The 18267-nt window shown below is 38.6% G+C and overlaps 1 protein-coding gene across 2 annotated transcripts; it reads left to right on the forward strand.

Moving 5' to 3' along the window:
* The first annotated feature begins 1391 nt into the window (after positions 1–1391).
* On the forward strand, positions 1392–12275 carry LOC111577039 (uncharacterized). Of its 2 annotated transcripts, none has more exons than XM_035954189.2 (24): positions 1392–1480; positions 1595–1978; positions 2064–2348; positions 2430–2729; positions 3572–3952; positions 4094–4381; positions 4472–4765; positions 5522–5902; positions 6130–6417; positions 6964–7257; positions 8606–8644; positions 8734–9072; positions 9167–9463; positions 9564–9678; positions 9824–9871; positions 10035–10061; positions 10161–10205; positions 10286–10312; positions 10388–10435; positions 10513–10539; positions 10640–10678; positions 10781–10846; positions 10951–11005; positions 11769–12275. In XM_035954189.2, exons 1-23 carry the CDS (start codon positions 1438–1440, stop codon positions 10973–10975), a joined length of 4080 nt encoding a protein of 1359 aa, XP_035810082.2. In that variant the 5' UTR covers positions 1392–1437; the 3' UTR covers positions 10976–11005; positions 11769–12275. The 2 variants fall into 2 exon arrangements, with proteins under 2 accessions (XP_035810082.2, XP_054869465.1); XM_055013490.1 differs by having other exon boundaries at positions 10951–10983.
* Positions 12276–18267: the final 5992 nt, after the last annotated feature.

Raw genomic sequence — 18267 nt, forward strand, 5'->3', positions numbered from 1 at the left:
TTAAAATGTAGAATTTGAAAAGTTTTTTGCAGAGACTAATGTAAATATTATGTCAGAGTAGCTTCAAATTTTGATTGCTGAACAAATAGCACGGATTTTTGTTTTAATTTGAAATGTGGGGCAGTGTATTAATCATCACTACTGTACAGGAAACCGAACTGAATTTGGATTTTATACTCTGACATGCTGTAGCTCTCTCTGTTCTGCAAATTCAAGTGGGGGAGGAAAAATCCAAATTATGTAACACATTAAATAATATTTCTCTCAGCTAAGATGTTACATACTGCTAGCCTGTCTCAAGAGGTTTTTGGTATCAAGAATGTTTTTGTTAAATGTAGATTCTCCTTTCTTCTACCTTTTTTTTTATACCATATTGTCACAAATTTCCACTGTGGCCTGAAGCTGTAACACTCAGAAATGACTGTAGCTGTCTGGTTGCTTAGAACAAGTTGAATTGTAACATTTTTACTTATTCAAGAAATGGTGTGATTTGGGTAGCTTAAAATTGCCTGGTTTATTCCTATTGCATTTGTGAGATTTTAAAAGGCTCATTGTGTAATCTGTGTACATTTCATATGTTCCTTGTCTGCAAATTTTAGGAATCTTGGCTGTTTTTCCTCTATGACAGCAACATTATTAATTATGTAAATTTGCTGGCATAATTTATATATTAAGACCATAAAATATGATATAAATTAAAGTTACTTGACTAATTGAAAAATTAAGTTTAAGACCCTACAATAGTATACACAATAATTCTTTATTTGCTTAATATTTCACTGTTATCACACTTTTATTGCTCACTAAGGTCCAGATCTTTAAGCATTATTGTTATCCAGACACTGTAGCTGCCTTTTGTCTTAGCTGTTTTCCGTTAGCATATCCTTAACCACTGTGAGAGAAACTAATTTCCTTGTTTGCGGCAATGGCTTGTTCTTGGTCAGTGTTTACAGTTTCTGTATTTTTAAGTGTTTTTTAACTTAACTTCTCTTGTATTTTTTAAAATACGTTTTTACATTAAACAAACGTTTTCAGTGGGCTGTAGCAGCAGATTTAGTATTTTCTCTAACTTTTAAGCATTTATTACAAGTAAAATACATTTTGGTCTCTGTCTTGTTTTCTTCTTTTCTTTTTTAAAACACGTTCTGGTTGAATAGTCCGTGCACTGGCAGAAAGTAAGGGGGTGGCGTCACCTTTCTAAAACCCAATCAAGCTTGAAATTTCCAAGACAGAAAGTGTGGCCCCCTGCTGATTTATTTTTGACAGTTCTTTAGTGATTGTGTGACTGTACATGAGTCTCCCAGCTTCATGGAAATTCATTCTAAATGGCTTGAGTTCCTGCTTTAACAGTTAAACTACACTGATTATATTGTTTCAATGCATAATTCTAATGAGCTGATTTCATTTATATCTTAGCTGTGCGATATTCCTCATAAGATGTCTGGGTTGCGCCATTGTCTCCTGTGCTTCTGCATTCTAGGTACAAAAATTCCATACAGTTCAAATTTTGATCAACATACAATATAAACACTTATTGTGCTGATTTTTTTTTTTTTTTTTTTAATTTTCTGTTTGCACACTGGTCTTCTTGCAGGATATAATTTCTGCAGCTCCAGGGCTTGGCAAGTAAAGATGCCCAGTCATATCAAAGGACTGCTGGGTTCCTGCCTTGTCATCCCTTGTAAATTTAACTATCAGCGGTATCCACCTGAGAGACCGGATCGTGTTGTTTGGTACCAGTACGTGGACAGTGGATATCCTCTAGTTTACGATAAATGGCACCCAGGTGATGTGATTGCCAAATATAAATGGCGAACGCATGCATTTACTTCAGCATACTCAAAGACATGCAGTCTAAAGATCGAACCAGTGATGCAGTATGACCACAGTCAGAAGCTTTATCCCTGGGTAGATCCAGAGAATGTTGGGAGAGGGACCTACCGATTCTGGGACACAACCGTGACAATTGAAGTTGTCGGTACGTCACCAGTTTGGACTTTGATTCCCAGTTTATTAGGAAGCTGTTGTATATTTATCTAATTCTTCACATTTCCTTTGTAAAGACAGGGCAGAGGCACCGGATATTACGATATTTGGAAGGCTGAAAGTTGGACAGACTGTGACAGTACAATGCAGCGTTTACCACACCTGTTCTACGAATCCCCCAACTCTGAGTTTCAACATCCCACTGAAAAACCATCAACTACGCCATACGGAGCACGACGCTACAACCAAAACCACTCTGACCACCACTTTGTTCATAGAGAGAGATTATCAAACTGTGACCTGCTCCGTCCGACACCCCGGCGGTCGCACTGCAAGAGCCTCTAAAACCTTAAGTGCAGAATGTATGTAAATGCCATTGCAATAATAAAAACAGTTTTCCTTTCATGCTGACTTTAAGATTTTAACACTTATTTGTATCTCAGGCTCCATTTCACCGTTGACTATCAGACCTATGTCAGATGAATTTCTCGAGGGATATGCGAGCAAAGTGATCTGCACTGCTACGTACACATGCTCTAAACATATACCGACTATCACATGGAACTATGGTGGCATGCCAGTCTCCACTGATACTACCAAGGTACCAGGAGCAGCTCTGTGGAGGACTGTATCCACCCTGACATTCACATCATCAGCCAACAGCCATGGAGGATCTCTGGTCTGCTATGCACGATTCACTGGGGGTCTGATACAGTTTGTTAGCCTCACCCTACGGGTAAAGAGTAAGTGCAAATAATTATTCTCTATATTGAATAACTGAACTTTGCCATCATAGTGATGTGCAAGGACTCTCATACATTTCCTCTGCAATAAAATGCTTTAGGCAGTTTCACACTCTCTTAGTACTGCAACACCTATGCTGTTTCTTTTATGCAATAAAATGTCCTATGTCCATAAAATCACTTCACAGGACCGGCTTGTTTCAAGCATAAGATTTCAGCAGACAATAAGATTTCAAAATTGCACAATAAATCCTTATTTTGTTTTAGTTTTCTGTCATTATTTTCTTGTTAAAGTATAAGACTCTGTAATTTGTGCTTGTGGCTTACTGAGCATCTGACCAATCAGGAGCCCCACAAGACATGAGCTTCACAATCAATTTATTTGTTTGCTGATTTTCATCATCATACTAAATGCTCCTCGATGTCCAAAATGTCAGGAGCCCCCTCTTATAACATTAAGGCCTCATATGAAAAAAGCACCATTAGTTCCCTTTGTTTGACACCAACCGCTTAAAAATTCTGGTTAACATTAAAGCAGCTGTTATTGATATTCTTCTACAACTTTTTCTTCACTCACATCTAAGTTCCTGGCATGAGATCCCACATAATAAGTCTTCTCCCGAGAAATGGGTGGAGACCAAAACAGAGCTCAAAAGAGAGTTGCTATTGGACTAATATTTGATTAAACCGAGATAAACACAACAAATGAATGCAAATGCTGTTCTGTATGTGGATGTATAAGACGAAAAAAATGAGCTCTCGCATGCTTGCTAAACCAAGTCAAAAGGTATTAATAATGACTTGCCAAAAAGACAAGCAACTTTGCCTTCTTCCTTTTCCAGGGAATATGCTCTCTCGGGGTTGGTCTTTCACCACTCCTGGCAGCGTAACTGGACTGAGAGGCTCATGTATCATCATCCCCTGCAGATTCACCTACAGTACCTCCCAGCCTTCTGACCTCCAAGTTATCTGGTACTTGTACCAGAGCAATGGATACCCAGCGGTATACAACCAAAGAGGAAATGAAGTTATTAGTGAGTTCAGAGGGAAAACCAGCTTGATGGGATCCGTGAGTGACAGGAATTGTAGTCTTAAGATCGAGAGGCTGGAAATGTCACACAATGAGGACCGTCTCTACCCGTGGATAGATAAGAACCCCATTACTTCCTACCACACCACTGGCCACTCATTTTATGACAAAACCACTCAGCTTATTGTTTCAGGTAAGCATTTATTCAGCTCATCAGTCTTATCTGTTCCGTGGGTGTATTGTCAGTCAGAAATATGAGGTTTTCTTACTAGTGGAACAGCATCCAGAAGATCCAGTTTCACACTGGCTCTCTGTTCTTGCTTTGATTTCATAGATCGTGGACAGGAGCCACAGCTGAGCATCATCGGTATCCCCAGGGTGGGAGAACAGAGCAGAGTGTCCTGTAGTGTGCGTCATACATGTTTGTCTGCTCCTCCCACCCTCATCCTCAGTGGTATACCTGGAACAGACCAGACTGTGGACACTCTGGTATCTGACGGGATGTGGGAAAGAACGGTGGCGCGAACCTGGACTGTAGAAGAAGAGCACCAGAGTGTCAAGTGCAGTGTAACCTACCCAGGTGGTCAGAAAGCCTCAAGTGAGCTCCAACTGAATGTCGAATGTGAGTACAATGTGAGATGTGTTAGTGTATATTTAAATTAGACTCCTGATGCTCCTTTGCCTTAATCTTCACTGTCACATTTCTGCTCAGGTCCATATGAGGAAATCAAAATGGTTGAACCGCCCGGCGAGGCCACAGAGGGCGTGGCAAAGAGTGTCATTTGTGCCGTTTCCTACAAGTGCAGGAGGAATACACCAACCATCGTGTGGAACTACAAAGACATGCAGAGTTCATTAAAAACCAAAACGATCTCCAGAGATACGTACAAAACAGTGTCAAATCTGACTTTTATTGGTGCTCTGGAGGATGATGGTAAAACTTTGACGTGCACTGCTCAGTTTAGAACTGGGGAGACCTCTGACTCTGCAACTCTTCATATAAAAAGTGAGTTTTGTCATACACAGTTAATAGTTTGACACTTTAGATAAAAAGATATGCTCATTGGTTTTCTGGTTGAGAGCTAGAACAGACTGACACCATTCTCACATCTGTCTGTTAAATATGAGACAAGCTAGTTTAGCTTAGCCCAAAGACTGGGAACAAGAGAAAACAGGTAACCTGGCTGTGTCAAACCACTAACAAAACACCTTCTCAAGCTCAGTAAGTGCAGGGATGTTGACTCAGAGAGTAGTTTTTAAGGTGTCTTGCAAGATGACATCGGAAATCAATTGATTTCCTCACCAAGTACAATAGATATATTACTAGCACCAGCTTTACTACCCAAAAGCTGGCTGTCATAGAGAAGGGAAAGGAAAGGAGACAGGATATTGCTTACAAAGTTGAAAATTACACACAGTCTCTTAAAGGAGATGATTCATAGGTGTAAAAACTGCCACAAGTCAATGTGTAAAAAGCAAGCTCCCATGAAAACATGATTTGTCAAAATTTGGGGGGCAGTTTGCTATTTTTGCCCTAAATTTCTATTTTTCAGTATCTTCATATTCATGAATAATACAGAAAAAGTTTCCATCCTTGTTGTTTAATTCATGACTTTAATTTAAACTACATGATGATGCAATAACACAAACTTAACTCAATTTAACTCAAACTCTAGAAATAATAGCCAAATTTACTTGATGCCAACTAATGACTCGCCTAAAAGACAAGCAACTTTTCTTCGAATGTTTCTTCTTTCTACAGGGAATATGCTCTCTCGGGGTTGGTCTTTCACCACTCCTGGCAGCATAACTGGACTGAGAGGCTCATGTATCATCATCCCCTGCAGATTCACCTACAGTACCTCCCAGCCTTCTGACCTCCAAGTTATCTGGTACTTGTACCAGAGCAATGGATACCCAGCGGTATACAGCCAAAGAGGAAATGAAGTTATTAGTGAGTTCAGAGGGAAAACCAGCTTGATGGGATCCGTGAGTGACAGGAATTGTAGTCTTAAGATCGAGAGGCTGGAAATGTCACATAATCAGGACCGTCTCTACCCGTGGATAGATAAGAACCCTATTACTTCCTACCACACCACTGGCCACTCATTTTATGACAAAACCACTCAGCTTATTGTTTCAGGTAAGCATTTATTCAGCTCCCATTGGTCTTAGCTCCCACTGAGACCAATGGGAGTTTTCTTTTCATATCGTAATGCACATCAGCATCTACCATAAGAACTACTGTGGGAAAAGGATCTATTTCAAGCCTGTGTTTGTAGTCATTAATATGAGATTTTCTTATCTCAGGACCAGAATCCAAATGTACCAGTTTCACACTGGCTCTCTGTTCTTGCTTTGATTTCATAGATCGTGCACAGGAGCCACAGCTGAGCATCATCGGTATCCCCAGGGTGGGAGAACAGAGCAGAGTGTCCTGCAGTGTGTGTCACACATGTTTGTCTGCTCCTCCCACCCTCATCCTCAGTGGTATACCTGGAACAGACCAGACTGTGGACACTCTGGTATCTGACGGGATGTGGGAAAGAACGGTGGCACGAACCTGGACTGTAGAAGAAGAGCACCAGAGTGTCAAGTGCAGTGTAACCTACCCAGGTGGTCAGAAAGCCTCAAGGGAGCTCCAACTGAATGTCGAATGTGAGTACAATGTGAGGTGTGTTAGTGTATATTTACAATAGACCATTTCATTAGGTACATGCTGCTAGTCCCGGATTGGACCCTCTTTTTGCCTTCAGAACTACTTTTATTTCTTCTTCGCATTGATTCAACAAAATACTAGAAACGTTCCTCAGAGATTTTGGTCAATATTGAAGATAGCATCACTCAGTTGCCACAGATTTGTCCATTCAGTCCATTATGTGAATCGCCTGTTCCACAACATCAGGAACGTGCTCTATTGGATTGAGATCTGATGACTGTGGAAGCCATTTTAGTACAGTAAACTCACTGTCAGGATAAAGAAATCAGTTTGAGATCATTCGTCTTGTTCATTTCTGCCCAGAGAACTGCTGTTCATGCCCATCTGGCATGTCAAAGTCTACATGCCTAAACACAATATGTTGCTGCCATGTGATTGGCTGATTCAATAATCCTGTTAACCAGCAGTTGAATAGCTGTACCTAAAGTGATCAGTGGAATAAAATGCCACTTTGCTTTCATCTTTACTGTCACATTTCTGCTCAGGTCCGTATGAGGAAATCAAAATGACTGAATCGCCCGGCGAGACTGTAGAAGGTGTAGCAAAGAGTGTCATTTGTGCCGTTTCCTACAAGTGCAAGAAGAATAAACCAGCCATCGTGTGGAACTACGAAGACATGCAGAGTTCATTAAAAACCAAAGAGATCTCCAGAAATACCTACAACACTGCATCAAATCTGACTTTTATTGGCGCTCTGGGTGATGATGGTAAATCTTTGACGTGCACTGCTCAGTTTAGAACTGGGGAGACCTCTGACTCTGCAACTCTTCATATAAAAAGTGAGTTTTGTCACACAGTTAATAGTTTGACACCTTAGATGATAAGATATGCTTATGTGTTTTCTGGTAGAGAGGTGCATTGACAGAACTGTTATATCTGTCTGATGCATGTGAAGACAGTTAGCTTAGCTTAGCAGAAAGACTGGAAAGAAGATGAAGCAAGAAGCCTGGATCTGTCAGATAGTAACAAAATCTACATTCTCCAGCTCACTGACGGCTGAGTTATGGACTCCCAAAGTAGTTTTCAAGGTCTTGCCCGTCGCCACTGGAACTCAATTGTGTTTATAGCCAAGTACAATAGATATACCAAAAAGCTGGCTGTTGTAGAGAAGGTGGAAAGATTAGGAGATGGGATATAACAGTCTCTTAAAGGAGATATTTTAAACACATGAAAACTGTCAATGTGGGAATTGACAGCTCTTTGTAAAAAAATCTGGGGCACAGTTTCTCAGTTCCTGAATTCCTATTTCTCAGTATTTTCATTCTCAATCATGCATAACATTTAGCTGTATGACTCATGCACCAGTGTGATTCATTACTTTAATAAAGATTACAGCATGTTTTGTTTATTTTTGGCCGTAATACCAAGAACTAAACTCAATTCAAATCAAACACCAGAAAGGAAAACCGAATTTTCTTGAAACCAACCAAACAGAAGAAGTAGAACAAACCTATCCCTCTGTGCTGCCAAAATCTGCAACTACTTTTAATCTGTCTTCTTATTATTCATAGTCCTATTAGAAGGAATAATATTTTGGGAAAATTAAATCTAAATTGAATGCTTTATAAATGTGGTGTCCATTGCTTTGTGCTGCGAAACAGTCAAAGGAATTGAGCTTCTCTTAAAAGTGATTGTACAATGTTCACAAAGTCAAAAATAAGTAGAAAAAAGAGGGTGTAAATGAGAAATGTAAGGTTTGTCTCTTCTAATACATCTTCACACAGCTGCCTAATGAAGGTGTGAAGTGGGTGTAATTGACGCCTAGTTGGTTTTGGAAAGTTACGCTTCATAAGTGACACAGACACCTGCTCTCTGACGTCAAAAATGTGGATTTTTGAAGTTAACCAACCATGTGACATACAGTGTAGAGAGACCATAAGCTTAAATATTACCTGTTCTACCCACACAGAAAAACCCCATAAAAGTTGTTTTTTTGTAAACTTTTTCGACTTAACGTGTTCAGTTGTGAGCTGTTGAGCTGCTGCTTCAATCTAACTGCCATCTCCACGTCCAACTCCAACTCTCCAGAAAGTGAATAAGAATTATCCCAATATGTCAAACTGCACTGCAATGATTAGATAACATTTAACGATTTAATTAATTGCCTGCTGTCATTTTTTTTTCCAGAATATGTGAAACCAGTTGAAGATCCTCATGAAAATGACAGTGGGTGCACTTCTCTCAAAACTCCCCTTTTTATCATGTTGGACGATTGGTTTTGGCATCAAGTTGTGGCCTTTCCTCTCTCTTTGCAGCATTCCATGTTCTGGCCGCTGACGTCCCCTTCAGATTCAGCGCCCTGACCCGTTCCTGTGTGGTCATTCCCTGCAGTTTCCAGTATGAAGAGGACATCCCTCTGACCCGTGGCATCTGGTCCAAAAAGACAGGAGGCATTGTCTTCCATAATGGCCAGAGCAATGTCATTGACCACTTTAAGGGCCGAACCAAAATACTGGGAGATCTGAATGAAGGGAACTGCTCACTGGAGATCGATGACATCAAACCCTTTGACAACGGGCCCTTCTGCTTCCACGCAGAGAAAGGTCATGACAAATACAGATTCAACAACAGCTGTGTGTTTATTGTCATGAAAGGTTTGGATTTCGATTACTCTTATGTGTCACGCAATTTGTCTGTTTGCTTCCTGAGGTGTACATCAAGACTCTGCTTTGTGTCTTACATGCTCAGCTTCCCCAGAAAAGCCAGTGATGACCCCAGTTCCAGCAGAAGTGGATGCTGGTTCAACTATAACTGTCTCGTGTTCGGTTGCACACACGTGTCCGTCGCACCCTCCCATCTTCTCATGGAGTGTCCCAGACCTCAGCAGTGAGATTTCACACACCTTGACATCGTCAGGCATCTGGGAGACCAAATCCACCGTTACTTTCATGGTTGCCGCAGGAGACGGAGTCAGAAGCCTGACCTGTACTGCCATCTTTTGGCGTGACAAGCAACAAGCAGGCACAGTGAAGCTGAATGTGAAAGGTTAGAGCACACCCTTTCTCTAGCATTTCAAACACTGAGTTCCCTGTTTAGTTTTTTTTTACTACAGTTGCATGAAGCTAAAATGTTCCTACATGTCCAGGATCACTGATGTACCAGCTGAGAAGTTCACTTCCAGTGTCTGTTCCAGTCTCACTTGTAGTCCTGATCATCATCACCTTAGCTGTAGTGTTTGGAGTGTTCATGTGCAAGAAAAGGTAGAGCAAACTTGTCTCATTTCAAAATGTGCAAATACGTTTGTAATATCAAATGAAATGATGCTTGTCTATTTTTAGAAAGATTCATTAGCTTACTTTGACTCTAGAGTTGAATATATGTATTTACAGCACATATTTTTTGCAGGAAGCACACTGATGATTTGCTGACACCACCGCCTCGACCAGAGAAAAGGCATGTATTTAAATCTAAACGTGCATAATGGTGAAATATTCCAGTCAGGAGCTGTCATGTCTCAAAAATCGAAACTTATTACGAAACACTGGGCTCCCCTGAAGGTGTTTTCTAAGAATTCGAGTTATTTAAATGTAAATATCTGCCTCTGTTATTTTCACAGGAGGTCACTGTGGGACAGATTGTCAAGGTAAGCTTCATTACAAATTGCATCTGGTGAGCTATATTCTGCATATGGCCTTTTTTTAAACCTTGTATTACTTTTAAAAAATGATCTAAAATTGTCCAGGAGATTCCCTGAACAGAGGGAGAGACCTCCGAGGCCAGAAAAACGGTACGTCAGCCGACTGCCTGCTTGTTTTGGACAAATGCAGTGGTACCATACTTGCAAATTATCATGTTCTTTCCAAACAGGAAGTCCATGTGGAGCCGATTTACCAGGTAAGAACGCCTACATGCACATGAACATTTACTTTTAATCAAGTGCCTTATGTATATAACGCTACCTTTTTTTAGGAGAGCACAGGACGATCACGTTGGATGGCAAAATGAGAGGTCACCAAGGTAAATTGGATTTTATCCTTCCTACTGTTAACATTCCTGTTCAACAGTTTCATATTTAATTGGTCATCCTCATACAGGAAGTCATTCTGGAGCAGATTTTCAAGGTAACATTTTTTATCCTTCTGTTTCATGACTCTATATGAAATACATGATATTAACTGAAACTGTCAAACAATATAAATGAAATGTTTATGATCTTTGCAGACACCAGGGCAACACTGCGAACATCAGCGTTGGCTATTTGTGAGTGTTTATCTGGATTCTTCCACTGTATCACATAATCCAACTGCAACAATAAGCAACAGACCAAAGCTGACTTTGTGTGATTCTTTTCTCCTCCTATAGAAGCAACACCAACGCTGTAATCTGTGACCCTCATGTTGACAAACCACGCTTTCCATCCCCTAAGGAGTGAGTTTTCTTAACACAGCTGTGCTCCGTTAAACATTATACCATTGTGTTTCACTTAGCTGTGTATTAATCGTCTGCTTTCCTGTTCGTTCTGTTTCATCCAGTCACCGGAGGCGGCCTCACCCTTAACAGGCTTGGTTAGTATAGTGCTGTTGTGTGGTGAGTGGTAAACCCCAAATCATGTAGATAAAAGGCTTTTGTTATAAATTGTAGAAAGTTGCTCCACTAACTATTAACCCTCTGAACCCCAAGCTGCTTCTTTATTGTGCTCCTGTCACATTTTTACTCATAACAGTATAAAGCCCTGGATCTCAAAAATCACAAAAAAAGACAAATTAAAGCTTCTTAAGTTCTTCATTTATTAAAAAAAAAAAAAAAAAAAAAAAAAGTAATTCACTTTTTCTCAAGTGTCAATCAGGTGTTACCAATATTAGAAAAAAAAACACAGCCTGCAGTACGGCTGAAAAATCTCTGGTTCAAGTACTTTATTTTTTACTTTTCTTTGAATTTGACATGTAGAATAAAGTGATTCTGAAGAAATTAACCTTAGATTTGCTTAATTTTTCTCATGTAACCACAAGTCACACATGATGAGTTCACAGACCATTGGAAAGTCTAAACTATGACAGTTCTTTGTGTCTTTACAGTTTCTGTCACAGACATATGGTGTCATTTTGACAGCATTTTATGAGATTAGAAAAACAGGCAATGATTCAATCAAATTTTTAAAAAATCTTTCACCTCTCTGTAAAAAAAAATGTTATCTGCCGTTATTTATTACATTTAGTGACTTTTCTGACCCAAATCCACACTGTGGTCACATGATTTGTCTTTTTGATCATTTTATTTTGTGTACAAAGCTAGCATGCTGCACAGAGCAATTTGTGACTGTAACTGACTATTTTCCTTAAATTTGTTGCAGGATTTCCAAATGCAGTTCTTCAGGGATGTCTCGGGAAACACAACATGCTTCTATGAGTATGTTTCTGTCATTTTATATTCAGTGCATGTGGGGTGGAGAGATGGTGCATTTAAACTTCATTTAGCTTCATTTCAATCAGGAAAGACTCAAAAGAAGGAAAGGCTTCGTGATGTATTGTACGCGGTGTGGACAGTGAGGTAAAGATATGAGGAGTCCTTAGTAACTAGACCTCATGTTAAGGGCTTAGTGATGCCATGAGCTGTACAGGTTTAACAAAGGGAGGAAGGGCCTCTGTCAGCTTATGTGATGTGTTACGAGCAGGAAGAGAGAGAGAGAATGTAAATAGATTGCAATGGCTGAGATTTCTGCCCTGATTCAGCTTCAGCAAAGCTTCATTTAAACATTTACTTCATGCTTTGAAGCATGCAAAATGCCAATAATGTGCTGCCATGATACTGAATTTGCATCAAATATATGATAATAAACATGATTTTTTTTCTCATTTTACCTCAGTTGTTGGTGTTGTTCGGCAGTAGCTCTTTACAAGGCTTAAATGTACAACTACAATCAATGTTAAAACAAGAGAACTCACACCTTTAGGCTTCTGGGAAATGTATTTTTTTTTACATGGTATCTATATTTTCACTAACACTCAATGATAGGTGACTTTCCATTAGAAGCTTTAAAAGCATCTCCAAAAAGAAAATGTGTCTTTAAACATCTATAATTAACTAATCCGGCTGAATTCATTCATAGAATCACCAGACACAAGTTTATAATTGCATTCAGTCTCGTGTTTCAATGGCTTCTTAACTAGTGACTGAAAAGCTGCTGAAGAATGTAGAAATGGCTAAAAATCATCAACTGGATGTTTCCAAACTCCCATAAAATGTCCCTCCGCCCTCTTTTACTCTTTTCTCAGCAGTTATGATGAACAAAAACACAGTTAAAGCTGGGGACAAGCCAATCTAGACTCTAAAGACAGACATTAACCATTAATAATAATCAACAGGGGGTTATAATATTGTACAAAACTTAACCAATCAGTCCCACAAAATTATAACCACCTGTCAAAAATTGTGTTGGTCTCTCACGCCACTAAAACTTTACAAGATGCGGGGAGTTTGGAGGCCGCATCAATACAACACAATAAACATTCTGTAATGATCTAATGTCTGCCTAAATCTAAGAATATGTAGAAATCCGTTTCCAGTCAATCGGCTTGTGATCAAATTCATATACATGAGGCAATAGTTGGTCACAATTTTAAATATTTGTCTGATCACTTTGTGTTGTTTTGTTTATTTGGTCATATACTTTAATAAACTATAAATAAAGGTCAAAATCTTGCTATTTCATATTTTTGTCACTTCATATCAGAGTCAGGTAAATCTTCAGTATATGTGTCCTTCACAGCAGATCATATTTAAAGCTCTGAACTGTTCCTGGGTTAAAACAAAACGAACAAAGCCAGGCTGTGGTACTTTTATGAAAAAAGAAAATAGGACATACATACAAACCACCCACCCTACCAGGCATGTGGTTTATTTTGCCTTTGTTCCTTGTTAATCCTGAGCCTGAGGGTAAACCCACACCTTCCTCTTCACCATTACTGGCACTTTGTTATTGAAACGTCAAGCTTTATCTATTTTTCCAACTTAATCTTATCATTATTACTGACCCTGTGTTATTTCTTTTTTCCTGTTGTACACAGAATAGAATAGAATAGAATAGAATAGAATAGAATAGAATAGAATAGAATAGAATAGAATAGAATAGAATAGCTGTATTATCATCATACATGGGAGCATGATGAAAACATACATTGCTGTCACTGGACGGTGCATTGATAACAAGCTAAATGAAATAACAACAATGAATAATAAATTCAAATGTACATATAAAACAAGACTATATTAAGCATTGCAACATAAGCAAAACAGGCAAGATATTTATAGTTAATTCATTTCCTAAGTTTTCGCTCAGTTGAGATCTTTTGTGTTTGGTTTGCTGTAACCGCCAGAGATCAATTTGATAGGGAAAGAGCTAAAATTCAATTAACAGCCTAGTATTGCTACATTAGTTTGCAAGTGAAAACACATGCAAGGTAAAATCAAATGACTTCATAAGAAGACGCATGTCTTTGGATGTCGTTGTCACCCACTGCTTTCCTGTGTAGCTCATTTGAAGGTCAGTGGGTGGATCTGGTTCAACACTCTGCACATGAGTGAAGCTGAGGCAGGCCAAGCAAATATCTCTAAGCTAAGCTGCCTCACCTGTAGTAAATGCAAATTTATTATCCTTAAAAAGATGTAAACGGCTGAGTTATACAACAATTCACAACATATACAGTTATCATGTTGAAATTAGCTACAGAGACCAGGATGGCTTTTTGTTCTAGGCTGTAAAAACATTTGATGGAGATTGACTCACTGTTAGAGCTTTAAGCAGATGTTGGAAGAAGTGGAGTTTTTGGCACTTCACTTTCATTCAGCCCACAATGTTTCCATCTGGTAAAGGTATAAATAGCATTTACAAACTTACATTCTCAGTGGCTAACTGCCATTTCTTGCCACTCAGTTGATGATTGAATTTCATTTGGTATTTATATGTTTGGAACCAGCGATGAAGGAATAATAATGAATAAACATTTCTTCCAGCAGAATTTGGTGGTTTGTCATGAAGAGTGTGCCCTTCATTGCACCCATAATGATGTGTATATGCTTCTACACTCACTCTGAACTATTCAGTGGGAAAACTTGACCAACATTTAGTATTTTAATCGTTTTGAAGGGACTAAGAGAGGTTTAGAAAACTTACAAAAACAGACACAGAATCTCATTCAGCAGAACTTTATTTTCCTTTACACCAATAACATCAAAGCATTGTTTTCAAATTTATAGATAAAAAAGGTGTCGGTTACTAACATCACTCACAATCAAAAATTTGCATCACCATATTTTCTACTTACCCTTTGCTTTAACTATGAAACAAAGCCAAACAGAAACACAAATAGCGCTGTTATTCACAATTCTATGCAAGACAGTTGCTGTTAGATGTATAAGCAACATAAAAACTGTGTCAAAAAATGAAAGAAAAAAAGCCAATTACAAACTGCATGTTGCAGTAGACAGGAAAAATCTATTCTGTCTTTTGCTTTCGAAATTTCTACTTTCTCACATCTGAAACAGTAACGAGGCGCATTAAGGCACTAAGACGTGCACAGATGAGAAGCAAAACTAAGAAAACCAGACCATAGAGACCAGTGGTGCCATCAACAGCAGAATGTCAGCAGTTGTACTGGTGGCACCGTGGAAGAAGTTGCCCTGGCAGCAGCTGGTGTCCTTTCCAATGCCACCCATCGTCTGAGCATATTGGACACTTGAACATACCATCTTAGAAGCACAGCCCTTCACTTTCATGGTCTTCCCTGCTGAAGCCACTGTCAGAATGATAATAATGTTAGTGTTCCAGCTTCAAGCTGTGATAAATGTGCTGGAGTCACTAAACATTCCTCTGAGAGGAGGAAATATGTGGAGCACATAGTAAATACTACATGCTGTAGGGCTGTTACCTGTTGTAGTGATGCAGTGGTCCTCATTCCCCACACAGTTTACAGTTGCAGTGCACGATTGTCCATCACAGTAGAAGCACTTTTTGCCATTTGGGGAGGATTGGCCAGACTCTGTGAAATAGAATGTATAATATTTGGAGAGGAAAAGGGAGCTGTAGGGGGTGACCTGCAGGGTATTTCACTAACACTAACCAACCATGTAAAAATGAGCATATAAATGCAAAGATTTCTGCCACTGGTTTGTTTGTAGAGTTACTGTTATTAAATAAAATTTAGATTTCCAATGCAGGACATATTTGTTGTATTTACAGTGTGACTATGAGAAGCTGAGCTTCCAGTCTGGGTTGCCACACCCTTCAGCTCCTCTGTTAAAGATGATCCTGACTCCTCTTGTTTATCTGACAATTTTTGCTCCTCTTACTTATGGTAGTTTCATCAAACAAGACATGACAAATTTCCCCAGCACTAACTTTGAAGGCAGTCATAGGGTTTGCATTGTTTTTGCTCATGCAACAAGATGCTAGTTTCAAGAAAAAAAAAAGTCTCTCAGTGCTGCAAAGATGTATCAAATCAATGAATTTTGTACCACCTGCAAAAAAGACAGTGGAAATTATACACTGAGCCAGTGCCAAGAAATAACAAAAACAGGGACCTACCAACTAACATACCTGTATATGTAACAACTCTGATCGCACCACACTGATGATCCTGTAGAGGACATTCTACAGTGTTGGTGCAGTTTCCAGAGTTCTCCATTAAGCACTGATGACATTTCAGGGTGAAGGCTGATAAAACACAAAATAAGATAAATCAACTTCACTTATCTACAAAGAATGAACTACAAAGAATAAATTTTTTTCAGACAATAATTCTGAAGTGAATTCATCAGATTTTTAAATACAACTGCAAATATGAGGAATATGTGTTTCCTGGAGCCTGCATCTTAAGCACGAGCTTAATCATCTGTTGCTGCAGATATGTAGCAGAAAAGCAAAACACCAAACAGCATATATGCTGGATTTAACAATATTTGAAAAAGCCAAAGTGCTGGAGAGAAGAGTGAAAGAACAAGAAGAAAGAAAACAGAATAAAAACTTGCCTTTGGGGAGAAGCACAATCCCAAGGATCAGCGTAAGGAGATGCATTTTTTGATGATGGGAGACAAGTGAGATTTAGTTTGATCTCTTCAGGCTATATGAAGCTCTCCTGAGAAGGGGTTGTGTCCACTCTCAGACCACACCCTCATTCCTTTGACAGGGACGAAATGTGACATTTAAAAAACCCTTAAACAACCTTGTTTTTTTTTTTTTTTTTTAAATATACATATTTTTGCTTTCTACTATATCTTCTTCCATATTTAAAAGTTTTACAATGCAAGTTGATATCTCTTTTTCGGTTGGCAAAACAAGGCAACTTCTATTTGCTCTGTAGTTTTTCATCCGTTGGCTGCAAGGGTAGACTGTCAGCTGGACCTCAAATCAAAAGTCGCAAAGATCACAGGTTTACTTCATGCAAATGATTAGTTACACATTTGTTAGTATGCAAAGTTTCATTGAATTGATTTCATTTTTTTCTTTCAAATAATTAACAACCAGAGAAAAGCTGTATTATTCCATCATGAATACTTTAAAAATGCAACAATGTTATTATTATTAATGGACCTGGCAGTTACTTTTCTTTGATAATCAACTGCTTATCAGTCATAAAGTAGTAGAGAATGCATTCACTATGCAGCCATTATTCAGTGAAGCAAAAGATAACATATTCAAAAGAAAAATAACTTTAAAGCTGCTTTTCTGTAGTTGTCGGATCCCCAAAGAAAAAACAAAGATGATAATGTAGCCATCCTTTATGAATGAGAGTTTTCTCAGCAAGGGTTTTGTTTTCCATGAGCAGCAACTCTTAAGAATCATTTCTGAACAGTTAATCAATAAAAAAAAAGAAACAAGCCTTTTATTGAAAGGGCTTCTTCCTGTTCTTTTTGGGGAAAACAAAGTTACAGACCACACACACATTTGACTGAGGCAGTGATGTGAAAGCTATTCATTCACTAAATCAGTAGAGACTTGCACCACTCACACTACTGTCAGTGGTGTGTGTGTTTGTGTGTGTGTGTGTGTGTGTGTGTGTGTGTGTGTGTACGTGTAGGTGTGTGTCTATATGTACATATGGAGGGTGGGAGGGATGTGTTTTCTTGTTTTGAATGTTTTTAAATGTTGTAAAGCACGTTGTGTTGCATTTTAATTGTATGAGAAGTGCTGTATAAATAAAGTTTGATTTGATTTGATCACACATGAAGCTTTTTTACTCGAGCTTCTTTTTTATTGTTGAGTAAATGACAATTACTTTACTCGTTTTAATTTACATTTTGGAAGATATTTAAAAATAAGTTACAGAAGGCATCAGTACACCACAACTGCAGTCACACGCTATGAATAATGGCTTGATCCTAAAAATGCTATCTCATCGTGCTTGGACATGTCCAGAGAACTGGATTGCTGCATCTTTTCACACTCACCACTGCTGTAGCCTTGTCAGTTAACATTACATTTCCTGAGGGCAGCAAGAGGCAGCTTTCTGACCTGGAGCATTTCAACGTCTCATTAATGCGTCAGGCTGAAATGAGCTATTATTATCCATTAGATCCAGTTTCACTTGTCCCTCCTGAAGGGCCTCCACCAGTGATGGGTGGATGAGGCCTCATGAAGCGTTGCGGCACATTCCCAGAACAGTATACTGTCAGTACTGTGTCGCTCCATACTGACACCTGCTGGATGTTAAAAATCACTACAGGCAAAATTTTAATTTAATAAAATTTTTAAAATATTTAATATATTTAAATATATATCTATATAAATATATTTTAAATTTATTTTAAATAAATATTTAAAATATTATTATTATTATTATTATTATTATTATTAT

The sequence above is a fragment of the Amphiprion ocellaris genome, chromosome 9 (genome assembly GCF_022539595.1).
Source record: "Amphiprion ocellaris isolate individual 3 ecotype Okinawa chromosome 9, ASM2253959v1, whole genome shotgun sequence".
Taxonomy (NCBI): Eukaryota; Metazoa; Chordata; class Actinopteri; family Pomacentridae; genus Amphiprion; species Amphiprion ocellaris.

Bases quoted from the DNA above. Each gene is read 5' to 3' on its own strand.
- LOC111577039 (XM_035954189.2), top strand. From the start codon at position 1,438: ATGTCTGGGTTGCGCCATTGTCTCCTGTGCTTCTGCATTCTAG. The intron at 1,481-1,594 runs GTACAAAAATTC...GTCTTCTTGCAG, and splicing joins CCTGTGCTTCTGCATTCTAG to GATATAATTTCTGCAGCTCC. The intron at 7,258-8,605 runs GTGAGTTTTGTC...TTTTTTTTCCAG, and splicing joins TGCAACTCTTCATATAAAAA to AATATGTGAAACCAGTTGAA.